Below are 17,884 nucleotides of genomic sequence, written 5' to 3'. Positions count from 1 at the left end.
GTCACGTCTCAGAATGTCGTGAAAACGTGTCAGGATGTAGTATATAGTGCAAATAGTGTAATGCATGTGGTAGAAAACACCTTCGGAAAGTATTTCCTTAAGAATTACACATTTTGTCTTTTGACCTGTACATCCAGGTCTACATCCAGTAGAAAGAACAACGAACCCACGTCTTAGGGAAAGTATTGGAACTTAAGCGCCCCAACCTGAAACTGATCTCTGACGTCCGACCACTTTAAAGCCCCCAACCCCAACTCTTCCCATGACTCAAACCTCCATCACTGCTTTTTGTTGTTGTTGAGTACCATTAAATGTAAAAAATTAAATTAAATCTGAGAAAAACAGCTTAAAAAATGGTCTTCACATGTTTTCTCCAACTAAGTTCAGAGTTTTACAGCATTATGCATAATATTCAAAAACCTGGTGAGAAGTGCTATGAAAACCCAAAACCTTCTACAATTAATGTTCTAAATAACAGGACAGAAAAATGAATATGAAGTTTGTGGAGTTTAATAAGCATTTATGAAGAATTTTTCCTCAGAATGCTGAAGAACAATTAGCATTCATAACAAAAATTACCCTCATTTTTACAGCAGACCAAAAATATTTCTGAAAAAAAGAAAGAAAAAAATCCACATCTACAGTTCAACCTTCTTTTTTTTTTTCTTAAAATTTCAAGTTTTCAAAATTTATGTTTATGAACACATCATTTTTTTCTTTTAAATTTCTTCTACACTTATTCATTTGTGTCACCATATATCCTCGAGCACTGCAGCAAACTCTGCTCTAGTATTTGTTGTAGGGGGAGTTGAACTTGTAGCTTGAGTACGATGGCGCGTTGGAAGCATCAGTGGACACCACAGGAAGCAGCAGGAGTCCTGTGCTGATGTCCCTCTTACACCGATCCATCGCCTGTTTGTAGGACATCTTCTCCTTCGTGATGGGATCCACCAGCTCCTTGGTGTGAGTGGCCTCATTTTGCAGCTCATCTGCTGTCGTGCTGTCGATCAGTTTGGTGGCGACGGCTTCTTTAACGGTGAGCCGTCCTGCTTTGGTGGGATCCACCAAACCGCCGGTCAGGTACTGCGCCTCCATGTAGCGCCGGGCTTGTTCTTGGGGAATGTACCCCTTCTGTGCCGCCTGCCCGACTGCAAGACGCTCTTTGGTCACGGGGTCCTCCACTCCTGTGAAGGCCTTCTGGGCATTCAGAAGCTTATACATGTGGCTCGAGTCGATGAGACCGTGTTCGACCGCCTTGTGCACGGACAGCTTGTCCTTTTTGGTGAGATCAACGATTCCGCCGGAGGCTGCTTGCGCCTCCAGGAGCTTCAGAGCTGTGTCGGTGTCGATGAGTTTGCGGGTGAGGGCGCTTCTCACAGACATGCGGCTCTCAGTGGTGTTGTCAAATATCCCTGAGATTGGGAAGTGCTCGTCCCCGGCTGAAGCACTGAGGTTAGTCAAGCTGCCACTGTGGTGAGAGTTGAGGCTGGAGTAGGAGGACCTCAGGGGCTTCGGCATGGAGCTCAAGGGAGAGGACGGGACGGGTTTGGTAGGAGATCTTGGGGGCATTGGAGGAACAACTGGAACAGGAACAACTGGCTTATTTTCTTCCCCAGCGACGAGGAGGGCAAACTCAGAAATGGTCATTTTCCCTTCCCTGTAGCGGGTCAGGTCGTACTCGGTCAGGCGGCCGGACTTCAGAGCATCCTTGATGGAGTACTGCTTCCCGCTTTTTCGATCCTGCAAAATCGTTGTGTTCCCATCTGGACCAGTTGAAGTGATTTCCTCCCAGTCACACTCCAGCTCAGACAGTTTAATGTACTGGTTTCTATCAATTAGTCCCTGCAAGTAGGCATCATAGGGAGACAAGTCTTTACCAGTGTCTGGATCCAGGATGGAGATTTTTGTGGAAAGGTTTGTCTCTCTGGTGTGGGTTTCAGAATGGTCCTCTTTGGTAAGGTTGTTCTGCAGCTCCATGATGAGCGTCTCTCTCTGGTGTATTTTGTCCTTCTCATTCAGAATCTCCTTCTCCAGTCGCTGCACTTCAGAGGACGACTTAAGACTTCTCTGTCGAGCCATCTGGTTCCTCTCGCTCATCAGCTTGGACTGCTGCTGGAAGGTTACGTTAATGGTCTGTCTTTGGGCCTCCAGCATTCTGAGCTGTTTGAGGAGATCGTCCTTTTCTCTTTGCAGAGCGTCTCTGCTGGAGATGAGCGTGGTCTCCTCATGAGACGTCGTAGACTTTGATGTCTGCAGATGGCTAATTTTGATGCTAATGCTCTGAAGGATATCTTCCTGGTCCCGTCTCAGATTCCTCTCCTGTGATACTAGCTCTCTGAGATGTTCTCTTTCAGCTTCCACTGCTGGATCCTTCTCGACACGAACAACCTCTCTGTACACAACCTTCTCAACTGACTTCTCCTTTTGCAGAATTTCCAACTTCAGCCTCAGGTTACGAATTTCTCTCTCGAGACGACTAATGTTGGTGCCTTCAGTCTCCAAGTCGACGCGTATACCATCAGTGAGTTTCTCCAGCTTAGGATCCTTCTCCACTTTCAGCACCTCCTCAATTATGATCTTCTCCTCAACAGGTGTTGGAGACGTCTCCAGCTCAAGAATGCGAGCTCTGATCTGTCTGAGCTCTGACTCCACTTGAATCTTCTTCTGACGATCATCCATCTCAGCCAGGGTGCCTTCTTTTTCTTTAACCACACCTCTGAGCTGTCTGACCTCCAATTCAAGTTTTCTACGGGCTTTCATCTCATCATCCAACGACTTGTTTAATTTCTCGTGCTCCACGATCTGCTTGGGGTCCCTCTGAAGACGAACCACCTCCTGCATGACGATTTTCTCTTCTGGCTTCTGCCTTTCAAGGACGATGTACTGGTTCTGGAGGTCAAAGAGGAATTCCTCCACGGTGCGGCGCTGTTGAATCTCTTCTCTGACATCCCTTCGAAGTCTGTCCGCCTCTTTCTCCAACAGAGGATCATTCTCATATTTAATGATCTCTCTATTCACCAGCTTTGTCTCCACTTTAGATTTTTCCGCCTTCAGTTCATCTCTTTCTTTACGGAGGTGGGTCAGCAGCTCGATGGTGGTGTCATAGTTGAGCTGCAGACGGGAAACTTGGTTGTTCAGCCTTTGGAGCTCCCTCACAACTTCAGGACTCTTCTCTTCTTTGATCACCTCTTGGGTCACCTCCTTGTACTCCACTTTGGGCTTCTGAGCTCGCAGGGTAGTGAGGGATGTCGTCACTGTGGTAATTTCTTTCTCCAGGTCCGTACGGCCTCGGCTCGAATCCTGCAGCTCTTTCCTCAGACGAAGCAGCTCGACTTCTGTCTCGGGGTCGACTCTGTAGATCTCGTTGATGATCTCCTTGACTTCCACTTTCTGTCTGAGCTTATCCACTTCATTGTAACGTAGCTGAAGGGTGGTCAGGTCTTTTTTCAAGATGGCAGTCTCATCCTTCTCCTCTGCCAAGGCCGTTCGTAGCTTCTTCGACTCGTCCAGCAGTTCTGGATCTTGCTGCACTTGCTTCACCACCTTGGTGACGACCTTGGGCTGGATGGTGGGGATGACTCTCTCCATTGTGTTTATCTCGCTCCTAATGGTGAAAATGCCGTCATTCAGGGACTTGCACCGCGACTCTTCCTCTACGATGTCGTTCTGGAACGTGAGGACAGCTTTCAGCATCTCTGGATCTTTTTCGAGCCTCACCACTTCCTTTTTGACCACCTTCTCTTTGATTTTTGGTTTTTGCTGAGACAGAACCGTGAGCTCAGTTTTCACTTGCACCGACTCGGTGTCTCTCGTTTGGAGCTCCAGGCGTATCCTCTGCATCTCCTCTCTAATCCTGGCCGCCTCTTTGTCGAGCCCGGGGTCTCTCTCGTACTCGGTGAACACCTTGGTCACGAGTTTAGGCTCGACTTTGATCAGCTCTAATTCCAGTTTGATGATCTTCTCGTTGAATATTTCTATCTCCGAACGGGTTTTCGACCTCTTCAGTTCTTCGTCCTGGATCCGATTCCTCAGAGACTTCAGCTCCACCTCCAGTTTGGGGTCGCGGTAATACTGCACCACCTCCTTCTCCTCCAGCCTCTCCACTCCTCTCCTGTTCTTCAGAGACAAAAACCTCCTACGGTACGTTTCCAGTTCTTTTTCAGCGTGCAAGCGCCGCTCAACCTCCTCGTTCAATTCCCTTTTCAGGCTGTCGGTTTTCTCCAGGTCCCTCTGCTGGCTCTGAAGCTGCAGCTGCTGACTGACGACTACCTCGCTGACTTTCTCTTCGTTCTGCACGGAGATAAAAGCACAAAGACAAACAGAGGGTCAGGAAAGTTAGAGGTAACTGACGATTATGATCCTGTGTAGAAATTAGCAGGAATCAACGATAACAGTAGCGCTGCCGAGGGTGTTTTAAGTCCATGTTATCGTACCCGAGCCTTCATGTTCTTCGCCGTCCCCAGCTGACTGAGGAGCTGGTTGTTCTCTGCCGACACCACGGAAAAGAGGTTCAGAAGATCTTTCTCCTGCAGTAGAAACACATCAGTTAAAAAACCGTAGATGAAAATGAACTCTGTGTGATTTCTCAGTTGCTTTAAACCGCACCGTTTTCCTGACACCCTGAGCCAGAGTAGATGTTTGGCGTTTCTTCGGAACCGGCACCTCGTCCTCGTCTTCTTCGTCATCGTCGGTGTCGTCGTTCAGAGCGCGACGGTACGTGTTTGACTTGATCTCGTACTCCTGAGAGGAAACACGTTTAAACATTGAAGGATTAATTTACTTAACGCTGTTGCAAATAGATAATCGTTTTCTCTGAACTCACGTTTAAAACGCCCTGCAGATCACGGGAGAGATCCATGACTCGATCCAAATCGTCCGACTTCTTCGCGATGTCCTCCACCACTCTCTGAACAGGAGATTTAATGAAAACGACTCAGTTCAAACAACTTTATTACACCAATACGTAGACGAGAAGTTGGACTCAGCTTAACGTCTGCAAAGAGACGCTTCTGTTCACCTTCTGAGACTTCTGCTTGGCTGCTATCTGCGCGACGTCATCAGTGGGTTTGATGGTGTTATTGGGCAAATTGACCAAGTAGAAGTCCAGCGACTGAACGGCATTCTGGAAATCTTGATTTTTATTGGTGGCTTTTTGCACCAGAGCAGATCTAGAAGAAAGTACGTACACGTATAAATATACATATATAGGTTACAAAAAGGTACTGTGATTGTAATAATGCATGATCAGATTTGTTCCTCTCACCTGTCCTGGAGCTGATTGTTAACGTTAGCGTAACGGTTCTTCAGGTTTTTCACCTGGGTCCCCTGGCGCTGGATGTCGGGACAGTATTCATTGAAATTCTGCCTCAGGGAGCTGCTCGCTTTCTCCGTCAGATCCAACTCTCTGCCTAATTTATTCAGCTCGTCTTTCCTCGAGGCGGCTTCTTTACTCAACGCCTGTTAATAAAAAGATGGAGAGAAGAAAATCATACTTGTACACCTTTAGGCCCTCTCATGTTCTGCAGGATTGTTTGATGTCTAAAATACGACACCTGCAGCTTCTTGTTGCGGTTCTGAAGAGCGGTAGGTTGATCAAGGATGGCGGTGTCTTTAGTCAGCTGATCCTCCAACCCGGAGACGATGCCGTCCACGTTCTGGATCTGCTTCTCCAGGAACATGGAGGCCGTAGATCTGACAAGAGATGAGTTAAATAACAACAACAACAACAACAACAAGTATACGATTAGAAAAAAAGCTTTTCCATAGAGGTGCATCTTTATGAAATAGATAAAAAGCAAATACTGATAAACGGCCCTGTGTAGGATCATGATGAATGCTCATCTGCTAATACATGAAACAGTCGTTCAGGTAAATGTTATAAAGCAATATTAGCCTAAAGTTTGCTAACATCTGAGTAATGGTGCCCTCCTTATTTTTTCTTCTGTCACAAGTTACGTGAGCTTTAAATTCTTTTCTGTTTTTATATAAAGAAAACAAACGCTATAATTCACACTACCCTTCTTACTTTTTGTTGTAGAGATCAATAAGCGTGTTGAGGTCGTGGATCTTCTTGTCGGCAGCGCTGAGTTTTGGGGGCAGAGCCGAGGCCATCGGGCCCAGAGGCTTCTTGGCCAGAATGGGATCCATCTCCCTCTGGACGGCAGCCTTCTCCGACTCCAGCTTCCTCACAGTCAGAGCAGATTTCTGGAGAGCAAAGACAATGTTTCAGGATGAAATGAGTCTAATTAAGCTGTAGCCTCGGTGGTTTTAGGGATGCTGTCACCTCGTGCTCTTGCAGCCGGCTCGCCAGGTCCTGTGCGGGGTTGCGGTTATCCAGCGGGGCCCTCAGGCGGTTCAGGATTTCTTTCTCGCTCTTCTCCAGGGCGTTGTTGATTCGGTCTATGTCACTGTTGAGCTCTGCAGCTCTGGGATCTTCTGGAGCACTTTGCACAGCGGCTGAGGAGGAGAAAGAGAGTCTGCAATGAACAGCTTAGATACACCCAAACGTTCCTCATGAGGCTGGTTTAAAAATCTGTGAAAATAAGAGAAAGCAGCTGTTCTTCTCACCTGCCTTCTGAGGGCGAACCACCTCCACGTTCGGGTTCTTCAGGGAGGTGATCAGAGCAGATCTGCGGCTCTTCAGGTCCGTCAGCTGCTTGTCGAGCCTGAACAAACAGAGACCGGGTTATTTAAACCCACTGCAGGGGAATCATCAGAGAAACAGCAGAGGTGAAAAGGTTTGAGCACCTGTTTACTGTCTCCAGGGCCTCGGCATCAGGCGGCGGGATCATGAAACACGCCCCAGGGAGGGTTTTGATCTTCCCTCTGCTGTTCTGAAGCTCCCAGTTCTTATTGTCGGTGTTGGACTTGAGGGTTAGCGTGTCACCACGCCTCACCGAGTCCTGCAACAGACGCAGAGACGTTTGTCCAGCTTCTGAAACACAATATGTCTCAAGACGAGCGCCTGTAAACGACGACATCCTACCTCTTCGTCCGCCCAGTCGCACAGGGACACGACGGTGGTGGGTTTGCTGGGTTTGGTTCTCCGTAACCTCAGAGGCACAACTTTGCCGCTGAGCTCCCTGAGCGCCGCCAGACGCTGCTCGTTCCTGCTCACGGCCGGTTCGTCTCCCTGACGGCGACACAAACTGTCAAAGATGGAGAACAAATGCTGCCTCCCCGACTATTCTACCATTACACAAGCAGGCAGAAGCAGAGCTGATCTTTCTGATCCCGTTTAAAGCCGGTTAAGACTCTGTGAGTGCAGCCTGACATCTGGAGGACGTTACCTGGAGCAACATGCAGAGTTAAACCTGGAACCAGCAGACGTGTTGATGTACAGCTTAACAAACGTACTAGACCACCTGTCTAACGTGTTAAGAACTGCACATACATATATATAGACTGTCCAGCATCGTGAAGTGCTTTAATCCACACTCAGCTCTCAGTTTTACCATTTTGAACCAAATTTACCTTTTAATCCCCAAATCTGAGCCGTCAGAAATGAATCAAGCATCACATTCAACCACTAAAACTCATTTTTCTGTTCAGGAATGCAGGTAAATTATTATAATTTGACATCTTAATCAAGAAATATGAATGTGCTTTACCATTTTTTGCTGTTTTTTTGTAAAACGGTTAATTTAAAAATGCATGGATAACAATAATAATTATATTTTAGCATTAAAAACATCATTTTGGTTAAAGAGCTTCTACATTCTGGTGTATTAACCGTTACAGAACCATAAAAAATGATTTAGGTCATTACCAGTTCTGTTAATTTAGACCAGCTGTGGCACAAACCGTACACTGGGTGGTGGTCTAATAAACTTGTTAAGCTGTGTATAAGTCAGTAAACCTGCTTTTTCAGGACAAGCTATGATAAATAACCAAACACTGTGAGTCAACACAGGAGGTGAAGAACCTGAATACTGACTAAAACGCACCGACCTGCTCCGTTTCTCTTTGTCATCTCTGTTTAAACTTTGCAAATATTTGATGTTGCTCTTAACTTACATGTTAGTTGCTTTTTGACTCATAAAATATAAAAACTGTGCAGTTTGCAGAACAACGTATGTCACGGAGTCGACAGTAAGGATTTTTTAAATCACAGATGAGACGTGTTGTCTGATGCCGTCTCATAACTACTGAAAAAGCAACACTTAGCTGTGAGTTATTTGATATGTGTGTCTTATTTTCAACTTTTTTAACCCGATTTTGAAAAACTGGGATTAATCAGAAAAAGCTTTAGATGTCTGAAGAAATGCAAAGTATTTACTAAAGTACTTGTACTTATTTTGATTTGATGTAATTTTATGCTTTTTTTTCCGTTCGTTTAAAGATGAAGATATATAACAAGCTTCTAAAATGCAAAACATTAAAGATTAAACAAACTTTTTAAGCTTCTTACAAAAAGCAGACTCGTGTTACAGACGTCTGTATTGTTGTTAACACGTCTGACGAATTTCTCTCTGAACTTCTCACGTGTTTTCATTTCAATAAAACTTCAAATAATCTGATATATCGCAGCAAAAATCAAAGCTGAGACAAAAAGTTCACAAACAGATTTGTGCATCAGAACTTAGTTTTAACTTTAATTATGTTTGGATCCTTCAGATTTATCCGTCGTCTGTTTCTAAAACTGGATGTAAAGTCGTTCAAACCCGCTGCCGACTCGCTGATGCTTCACGACTAATAACTAAATGATGTCAGATATAACAATAAGGGACCAAAGCTGGACTTTAAGTACATTTAGCTGCTGATACTTGCAGGACTTTTACTTGTAACAGAGTATTTTTACTTTGCTGTCGCGGTACTTTTACTTGAGTAAACCATCTGAACACTTCTTCCACCTCTGACCGTAACCAGACTGAACAATCAGAACTGAATATTCTCTACAAAGATGGAAGTTTCATTAATTTAATTCCTTAAAGAAAAAAAAAAAAGAAAGACAAAGCAGTGTTGTACCTCCAGAGCCAGAAGGACCTGAGGTTTGCTCTTGCTGGCCAAAGACTTGGGCTCCAGAGTGGATCCGAGTCGCTCCAGAGAGTCGGACAGCTGCTCCGCGTCCAGCTGGAACTGCATCGAACAGCCGCATGACGGTTAATGACAGCGCAGAGGCAACGTGTGAGTTAGCAGAAGGAGTATTTATGGTATTCACCTTCTTGTATTCATCAACGTTGTCCAGGTGGGCTTCCTGAGCCAGACACAGGTTGAGGAAGGCCTGCCACTCGGCCTGCACCGTGTCCCTGTGCGCCTGAAAAACAGTTCAGTTAAATGGTGTTTGGTTATATTCTGTTCAGTCGAGCTGATAAATCTGACAAATATATTGTTTGATTACAGCTGTAATGCAGATACGTATGTGACACCTTTATCGTGGGGCTGCCGGGGTGTTTCATGTCCACGAGATGATCTCCTTCATCCTGCAGCTGGATGACTTCCCGCTCGTGTGCTAGCAGTCCGTTGGCTTTGAATTTCTGCATGAAAACACAAGAAAACACGAGGATTTAACTCAGATTCTCCCAGAAATGTCGATCACAAAGTCCGTCTGGTGCAGCTGGTCCTCGGTAGACAAACCTCTGATAATAATAATCATAAAAGATACCAGCATATTACATGAACCTACATAAAAACAACATGAACAGAAGCGGTAAAGGTGTTGTATTGTGCCCCTTTTCTCATGTGACCCCACATTTTTCAGCTCAAAGTACCACAAACATGCTGTTTTCCTCTAAAAAGCCAAATGAGCTGCTCCTCTCAGGAAGAACATGCCGTCAGTCATTCAGGTGTTACAGCACTTCTGACCAATTTTTAAAGGCCAAACTAGTCATCAGGAGGCTTCAGGAACAGCAGAATTAAACGTCTTTATATGTTAACAGTTTTTATTTTTGCACTTCCAACTTTCTAACAAGCATAAAACACAATAGAAATGGATTTTCACCGTTTAGTATCATAAAGGAGCTGTTTCCTCGCTCCGACCTGCATTAAGAGATTCTAAGACTGGAGCATAAAAACTTTGAGCATTCTGCACTTGAAGCTGCTGCACTATTCCCTCATGGACCTCATGCTGCTGTGTGCTCTGTACTGTTTATACATCGGTCTATATTAGTTTTATATCGGTGTTATTATCTTATTGTTTAATTGGTTATTACTATTGTTTTTACTGAGGCCAAGACCTGAGTACTGAGTGAGGAGGTAGATGATGGATCGATTATGCACTGAACGTGGATGTTTGCACTCCACATTTCCTACAAAGACAGGAAAAGTACAGCAAAGCCTGAATAATTTTGCTTGCTTTGAGACACTTAAGAAGGAAATGCATGCTTTTTTGCTTATACAATGCATGCCATTCACCTTTCAGTTACTCAGTGAGCACATTTTAATTCCTGCAAATGAATCTAAACATTAAGGAACTTATTTAGTTCTTTCTGTTCCGTGCTGTGAATGACAATAAAGTGTCTGTGTCTAAAAAGCAGAATCTTTAAATTAAGTCTTTTTTGCATTTTGCTGTGAAGATGTTTTTGGATCATCTACAACAAACTGGGAGATTAAAATCGAGCAGCTACATCTGGCGCCAACGTCGTCACCTCGTACTCCATGCGGACGCCGGCGGGGTCGACCATGCGGTCGCTCCAGTCCCTCTGGAGGAGCCTCTCCTGCTGGCCCGACAGGTAGACCAGCTCCTTGCTGCAGCTCTGCATGTACTCGTAGAGGGAGGCCAGGTGGCTGCGCCTCTGCTGGGAGCTCTCCTGCAGAACGCACCACATTTAAGAGCTCACATCTCTCAAACAGAAGGCCTCAGATAGACAGGTGATAAACAACTCACCAGAAGCTCTGCATATTTCTTTTTGAGGGCGGCATACTGCTCCTGTGAACACAGAGGATGAGGAAACAGGTGAGGGGTCGGTCCTGTGTGTCATTCTGCTCAGTGTGTTTGCTGGGTGCTGGTACCTGTGAGCCGGCGCTGCTGGGCTGCAGCTGGCTGCTGTACGCCTCGATGGCCTGGTGAAGAATGTTGTGTGCTGCGATCTGCTTCTCTGCATCGGACAGGTTGGGACCGTACGCCTCCGACTTCAGCTGTTTCTGCAGAACATTTCACACCAATGTTCAGCAACCCCAGAATGAGTTCAAGCTTGTCAAACCGTTGCGGTTGCATCGACTAACCAGTTTTTCATCTAGCAGAGGTCCCCAGTCGATCTTTTGTGTCCGATCCACGTCCTGCAGTTGGGCGTAAACGTCCCTGTAGGTCGCGCAGTTCCTGGCCCAGCGATCGTGGAGGTTACTGACACTGAAAACAGACACAGCAGCGTTTGAATAGGAGCTGAGGAGGCGGGCGGAGAGCAGCGAAAGGGGAATGTGGCAGTGACAGTTTGTGTTTTCTGGAAGGTATGCGAGATTCAGGTGTGTCTGCTGGCACGCTGCGATGTTTGTGAGGGTTTTTATTTGCTGTGTGATACTCGAGAGTCGACTCACTCTTTCTCTATCTCCTTGGCCTGCGGGTGCTGCAGCTTCTTGGCTTTACCCACGTCCATGAAGAGGTCCTTGAGCAGCCCCTCGGCCTCCGCCAGGTTGTCGGCATTCTCCTTCTGGTGGATCAGCGGCTGGCCCTTTTTGCCTCGCTCTGCGTCCTGCACGGGAGAAACATTGTCAGATTAAAACACTTCTGGATGTTTGGCAATCTGACTGATCTGTTTAGTGGATTTGGTTTGGAAAAGCAAGCAGCACGATGCTCGTTGCTGCTTTTGTTCTCTGCAGTTCTACCATTAACAGCAGCATGATGGGAGTTTCTAAGCAGCTGAAGCTGTGATGCCTTCATTGGTGCACTTCTTACCACAGCCAGCGACTTCTCTGATTGCAGGATGTTTTTCTCCACTTGGTCTGCATACTTCTGCATGCGAGCGATCACCACAGCCAGGTCATTGGCCTGAGACCTGGATTTTAAAAACACAGATAGACGATGGTTAAAATCCTCCTGACTGATGGCACACCGTAGCTCACTGCAGAGTCCTTTAGAAGTTTCTTTCTGCATGACTTGATGACACGAGGAAGCTAATACCTCGGGTTAGCAGGCGCGTAATCTGATCAGTGAGATTGGAAGACGTGTTTGCACAGTTTAACATCAGTGATTTCACTTTCTGAGAACTTCAAGGTTGGAGAAAGTAGAGAAAACTATGAGGAAGAGCAGTCACACCAGATAAAACTTTAGAAAGTTTGAGCATTTAAAGGCAGATGCTCCTTGTAAAAGCGTCACATTATTGCAGCATTTCGGACCATAAACGCATCATATTTTGGTTGATCAGATGTTTTGTAGGTTTAATCTTGACAGTAGTTCAGAAATAATCAGCATCTGTTGTCGTCAAATGAATGCAACGGAGGAAAAGTCAAATATTTATCAGTGAAATGTTATAAAATCGAGGTGATGCTGAAATACAATCAGGTACAACACTTGCTGGGTTTGTAAAGACGTTCAACATATTGATTTTGAAGTTAATGTTTCAGCTGAAGACGCCTCCTCGCCGCTGCCACCGTCTCTGTTTGCTCACTGATCCGTCCTCTGATACCAGCGCCAACTATTTGTGCCGACACACCCAGGACCGGGACCGGGGGGACTCGGTGGAGGGGAGTGTCCCACCGGTCGCCTCCGCTCAGGAATGCCGTCGGTGTGTGACACAGACATTCCTGCTCAAAGTCCCACCGAACCTGTCAGCTCCCATCTAACGAGTGCTGCCATTAATTTATGGCCCATTTATGACATGTGTAGTCACACTTTACAGCTTGTAGTAGGCTGAGGGAGGAAGGAGGACTAGTTCCTGCACCGAGGCCTCACAGCGGAGGAATGTGACAGTAAGTTTAGTCATTAGTGATGTGTTATTGTAAAGTTTTCTCCCTTTTAATTATGCTAAGAATTTAATTAATTGTAATTAGTTGGAGGTTTGGGCTGTTTTTAGGCACAAAGAAGCTGCTTTATTTTAAACTAAACAAACAATCTGATGAGTTTCATAATCAGGGGATCAAAACATGAAGACAATTAATTGCATTAATTACACAAAGCAGCCCCACCTGAACTGACATGAGTAATGAGCAACACTAATCTAATTATATAGAGTTATGTAACAGTCATAGGGGGCATTTTTCTGCTCTTTTTACTGTTAATATTAAATTGCATTTTGCTGATTTCACTGGCAGACTTTCTGTGGTGTCATTTTATTGCAGGAGTCTTGACTAAATAAAGGATCTTCTCCAGAGTCTTATCTCTGCTGCAGAAGTCCAACAAGCACTCGAGCAAACTAAACACTCGTCCGCCTCCATTCAGGTGAGCTGATCAAGGCCCACAGAGGAAGAAGGAGGAGACCCTGCCCTGCCTCTCCTCCTTCCTCAGTCACAATCCGAAGCCCGTGGCGTCGTCGAGGCACACCTCGGCGTGAAGCAGCACTACGAGATAAGCTGCAGCTGATTAGTCGCCTTTAAAGGGACTGGAGGGGTTGAAGTTGCGTAATTGAGTCCACACATTTATCGGCCATGTGCAGCTTCATAAAACACGACGGGTCTCTGCTCAGACAACCGCCGGTTCCACCACATAAGCAGTGACAACGAGCTGCTGCCCTCCTGATGGTGTTGGATCATTGACCCATCACCTTTAGTGGAGCTCTGATGGGCTCTGTGGTCAGATGAAGCAGTCAGGTGAGGAGACGTTGGTGGTGTTATCAGAGCAAACAGATTGTGACATTTCAGAGGAGGATTCATTCATTTTTTCCTCTGCTTTCAGAATGAATGATCCTGACACTACGTCCCTTCTGTGGCGCCTCGCTGCTGCATTCTTATTGTCTGGCTGAACAAAAACTGACCAAACACGAATAACACAATAAAAACAAAACACAACAGTCAGGTCAGGAGGAGAGAAACCGAGCAGGAACCGGAGAACAGAGAGAGCAACACCAGCCTGGGAAACCTGACAACACACACACACACACACACACACACACACACACACACACACACACAGTCCACTCACTTGCTGATCTTCACTCCGCCGTTTTCCTTTTTCTGCGACATCTCCGGAGAGCTCTTTGTGTAATCCGAGTCCAAGCGTGTTTCTCCTTTCCAGCTCCTCTCTCCTCTTCCTCTCCTCTTCCTCTCGCTCCCTTCTCGCCTCTCCTGTGGCGTCTCCCCCTCGGTTTAAGGAGTGTCCACCTGTCTCAGCTCCTCCCAGGCCGACAGGTGTGTCGTCAGTAAAAGCAGCGGAGCAGCAGACCGGGCCGACCTGTTTCTGCTCCGAGCGCTCATTAAAGTCGCTTCACGTTGATCTGTTTGGTTTATTCAGATGTGTGTGTGTGTGTGTGTGTGTGTGTGTGTGTGTGTTTTCAATCCACGATCAGCAAGCAGCTGATTAACTCAGATTCTCATTATCTGTCTGTAACTAGTTAACATGTGGTTTATGCCTGATTCTGTGTTTTATTATCATTATTTTATAGCTCACAGATGACAACAGAAGCTAACACACTCCTCACAGCGAGCACTTTAACAGTAGTCAGTGTGCCGTTATGTAAAACTAAAAACCAAGAGTTTAGATTTGTTGTTTTAACTCAGCAGCAGGAACTCAGAGCATCACTTTGTTATTCTTGTGTGATTTTGGCAGCGTGCTTCGGATCATTACCACGCTGGAATATTCCACCTCTGCCAAGCTCCTGCAAATGTACTGCTGCTAATTAAGGAGCTCACTGACATGTCAGGCAGTCGTTTTAATGACTCTGAATATTGGCTTCTTTTTGTTGACAATAATTTACCCACAAAAATGACCTTTTTATGCCAACATCCATCCATCATCTCTACACCTTAATCCTCACTAGGGTCATGGGGGGCTGGAGTCTATCCCAGCTGACTCAGGGTGAAGGCAGGTTCACCTGGACAGGTAACCAGTCTATCACAGGGCTACACTTAGAGACAGACAACCAAGCACACTCACATTCACACCTACGGACAATTTACAATCACCAATTAACCTCAACATGTTTCTGGACTGTGGGAGGAAGCTGGAGAACCCGGAGAGAACCCACGCTGCACGGGGAGAACATGGAGACTCCACGCAGGAAGATCCCGGGTGTCCTCACCGGGACGCCAACCGGCGACCTTCTAGCTGCGAGGCGACGATGCTAACCACCGAGACACCTGCAGCCCTAAATGAAAACAGACTTTTAAAAAGTAATGTCCGAATTTTAACATATGTAAAATCTGTGATTGCATTCACCTCCTTTAAACTGTCTAATTCTTCAAAGGTGCAGCCAGTCGGTGCAAGAAGTCACAGAATTTGTAAAACAGAGATCACCTGCTGATTGTAAAGACGCTTGTGTCTGATTCACCGCTCATGTTTAACTACACCATGAGGACAAGATGACTGGGAGTCATCCAGTGTTTTGGTAAATGCATGATGCATCTATAAATATCCCAACACCTTTTGCACTCATGCAGCTCCAGATCATCACACCTCCGTGCTTCACTGTGGTGGTCCAGACCAGGTTCACACCAAACATGCTGGACGTCATCTGAGCCAAACACATTTAACTCTCATCTGAACAAAGAATGTGCTTCCAGTGTTCATCAGGCTTCTTCTTGAGTTCTTTCAACTTGCAGTTTTGTTCTGAAAGAGCAAGAAAGTTTTTGTTTTTCTTTTTCCCACACTCTACACTCTAGACATTGATCGCTGAAGTTTGACCTCAACACAAAAATGTCATCGACGACTGTGTCTCCTGCTGAAGCTGAACTCCTTCACAGAGAGCTTCATCACCTTCTCTTCTACTTGCTGGTTTCACTCCGTCTCCATCCAAAGCGTAAACCAGCTACTGAGATCAAGATCTGCTCCACAATGATCAGGCTCCCTGTGTGAGGCCTCTCCACCCTTTGTGAGCAACAGAGCCATCAAGACCCTTCAGGACCCATCACACCGGCTGGTCCCTGCGTTTGAGTGGCTCCAGGTCGCCGGACTCAAAGAAGGAGGTCAGCTTCTGCTCCCAGAGCCGTCCTCCTTCTAAACGCACAACCATCTTTGACCCTCACTGCCAATGCCCACGTAATATAATGACGTGGTTTATTGTTTTAGTTTTGTTTTTATGTCTTTATATTAAATACTTTATAATAAACCCGGAGAGAACCCACGCTGCACGGGGAGAACATGGAGACTAGACGAGCTGTGAGGCAACGATGCTAACCACTTAACCACCTTGCCGTCGCTCTATGGCAGGATATCAGTCACAAATCATCGGTGTATTCAATTTAAGTTTCAATGATGACAGGTTTTCTAACTTGTGGTTCACAGATGTTTGCTTTTGTATTTTTAATATAGTCGTTTGACATCTGAGCCATACTGCAGACATTCCTGTGTAAAGTATCACCTTAAACACAGCGATGGTCTCTGCTATCAGCTCCGTGTAACACAAGATGTGCCGGGACATTGTAAAGCACTCGCTGTCTCCACAAAGAGACAATCACGGAGGAATGTCGAATAACGAGTCGCTCTGTGGCAGGATATCAGGATCACCTGCTCTTATTGTTCACTGACACATGATGGATTAGATTTTTATACCTCGCTCAGCGAAATATTAATGAAACCGGACAAGGGCAGAGTATCTTAAATATATGTAACCTGATCTCAGTGAGTCAGCTGTGATGGGATGTGGAGGTTCCCATATTGCAGCACACTGGAAGGATGAAAGCCTTTACCAGCGGCTTCATGACAGCACATTAGGAAAAGGTTCAAGAACATTGTGATGTGTCACATTAGCTGTCTTTAAGACCTTCAACGACTAGTTCACCTGTCAGAGCCATGAAGCAACTCAACACCTGAGCGGTTATCAGAAACACACCCTGCGAAATTACCCTACGAGAGTCAAGGTCTAACGCCAGGAATGCAAACGTCGCCTGCTGCCAAGACTGCAGAGCACGCACAGCATCCGACGCATGTTTGTGTTAGAACCGAGCTCAAGTATGCGCACGGTGCAGCCGGAGCGCCTCGGCCCGCGGAGCCGAACAATGCGGCCTCTTTACGCCTCGGCGGGGAGGAATCGGTTCATGGTGCTGCTGCTGCTGCTCGGTCTCATGCTTGCGGTGGGTGTGTCCGACGCACACCCAGAGCAGTTACTCCTCGGACCAACGCCCACATACCTGCAGGGGAGAGGGAGGGATTAGAGAGGAGGAACAAAAAGGTAGAAGGCAGTGAGATGGCGCTGGGGAGGAGGGCGGAGTGGCAGGACGGGAAAGGCCACAGGAGGGGTCGTGGCCTTTAGCCGCACTCCGCTTCTACGACGTATAAACCTACTGATGACTTGGACATGCAGCTCTGCAAAGACAGTCTCAGGTTGTTTTCCACCTGCAGGGGCCTCATAGTGTCAGGTTTAGATTTAAAAGGATGGAGCTGACACGGTCCAGGAGAGAACAGCCAACAGGGAGGGAACACTGGACGGACCAGACTCCAGATGTATGCCAGAGCATGTTTTGCATGTGTGCAAATAAGAAAGTGTTTGCAGACAGATTTGCTATAATTACCGTTGGTGGTTTCTGCTGCTGCTGCTGCTGCAGAGGAGCCCAAATACAACAAGTGTTTGCAGGTTCATTAATTAATCCTCTGAACCCTCGAGCAGTTTGTTCTGTTGCATTTTTCCTCCCTGTGGCCTCATTCCTCACCTCACTGCAAAATAAAGAGGAAAGAAAAGCACATCAGCTGATTTTCTTTGATAAAAACAAAACATTTTTTCAAACAAGTGTTACTAGAAAAACACCCTCTGCTCTCCAACAACCTGCTGCAAAGTTCTTTGCACTATTTCTTGCTGCATTTATTCTATTCATCCGACATGTTTGGTTTCCCTCCCGTCATCTCTTCTGTGCCAAATTAAAA

General features: G+C 46.1%; 1 protein-coding gene across 1 annotated transcript; it reads right to left on the bottom strand.

Annotated features, from left to right (window-relative positions):
• Positions 1 to 494: 494 nt before the first annotated feature.
• evplb (envoplakin b) lies at positions 495 to 14,134 on the bottom strand. The gene is made up of 22 exons (XM_008285618.1): positions 14,012 to 14,134; positions 11,831 to 11,930; positions 11,473 to 11,627; positions 11,164 to 11,287; positions 10,951 to 11,082; positions 10,826 to 10,867; positions 10,587 to 10,748; positions 9,369 to 9,476; positions 9,161 to 9,256; positions 8,968 to 9,078; positions 6,986 to 7,132; positions 6,748 to 6,902; positions 6,568 to 6,665; positions 6,284 to 6,456; positions 6,026 to 6,204; positions 5,553 to 5,691; positions 5,264 to 5,457; positions 5,018 to 5,168; positions 4,823 to 4,906; positions 4,606 to 4,740; positions 4,434 to 4,526; positions 495 to 4,290 (listed from the first exon to the last, which is right to left on the bottom strand). The coding sequence occupies exons 1-22, from the start codon at positions 14,050 to 14,052 to the stop codon at positions 787 to 789; spliced, it is 6,123 nt and encodes a 2,040-aa protein (XP_008283840.1). The 5' UTR covers positions 14,053 to 14,134; the 3' UTR covers positions 495 to 786.
• Between the last annotated feature and the right edge of the window lie 3,750 nt (positions 14,135 to 17,884).

Source organism: Stegastes partitus, unplaced genomic scaffold (assembly GCF_000690725.1).
Source record: "Stegastes partitus isolate 25-593 unplaced genomic scaffold, Stegastes_partitus-1.0.2 Scaffold410, whole genome shotgun sequence".
NCBI lineage: Eukaryota > Metazoa > Chordata > Actinopteri > Pomacentridae > Stegastes > Stegastes partitus.
This window is presented reverse-complemented; position numbering and strand designations above follow the sequence as displayed.

Bases quoted from the DNA above. Each gene is read 5' to 3' on its own strand.
- evplb (XM_008285618.1), bottom strand. From the start codon at position 14,052: ATGTCGCAGAAAAAGGAAAACGGCGGAGTGAAGATCAGCAA. The intron at 10,749-10,825 runs GTGAGTTGTTTA...TGCGTTCTGCAG, and splicing joins AGAAATATGCAGAGCTTCTG to GAGAGCTCCCAGCAGAGGCG. The intron at 4,291-4,433 runs GTACGATAACAT...ATCTCCGTGCAG, and splicing joins CGAAGAACATGAAGGCTCGG to AACGAAGAGAAAGTCAGCGA.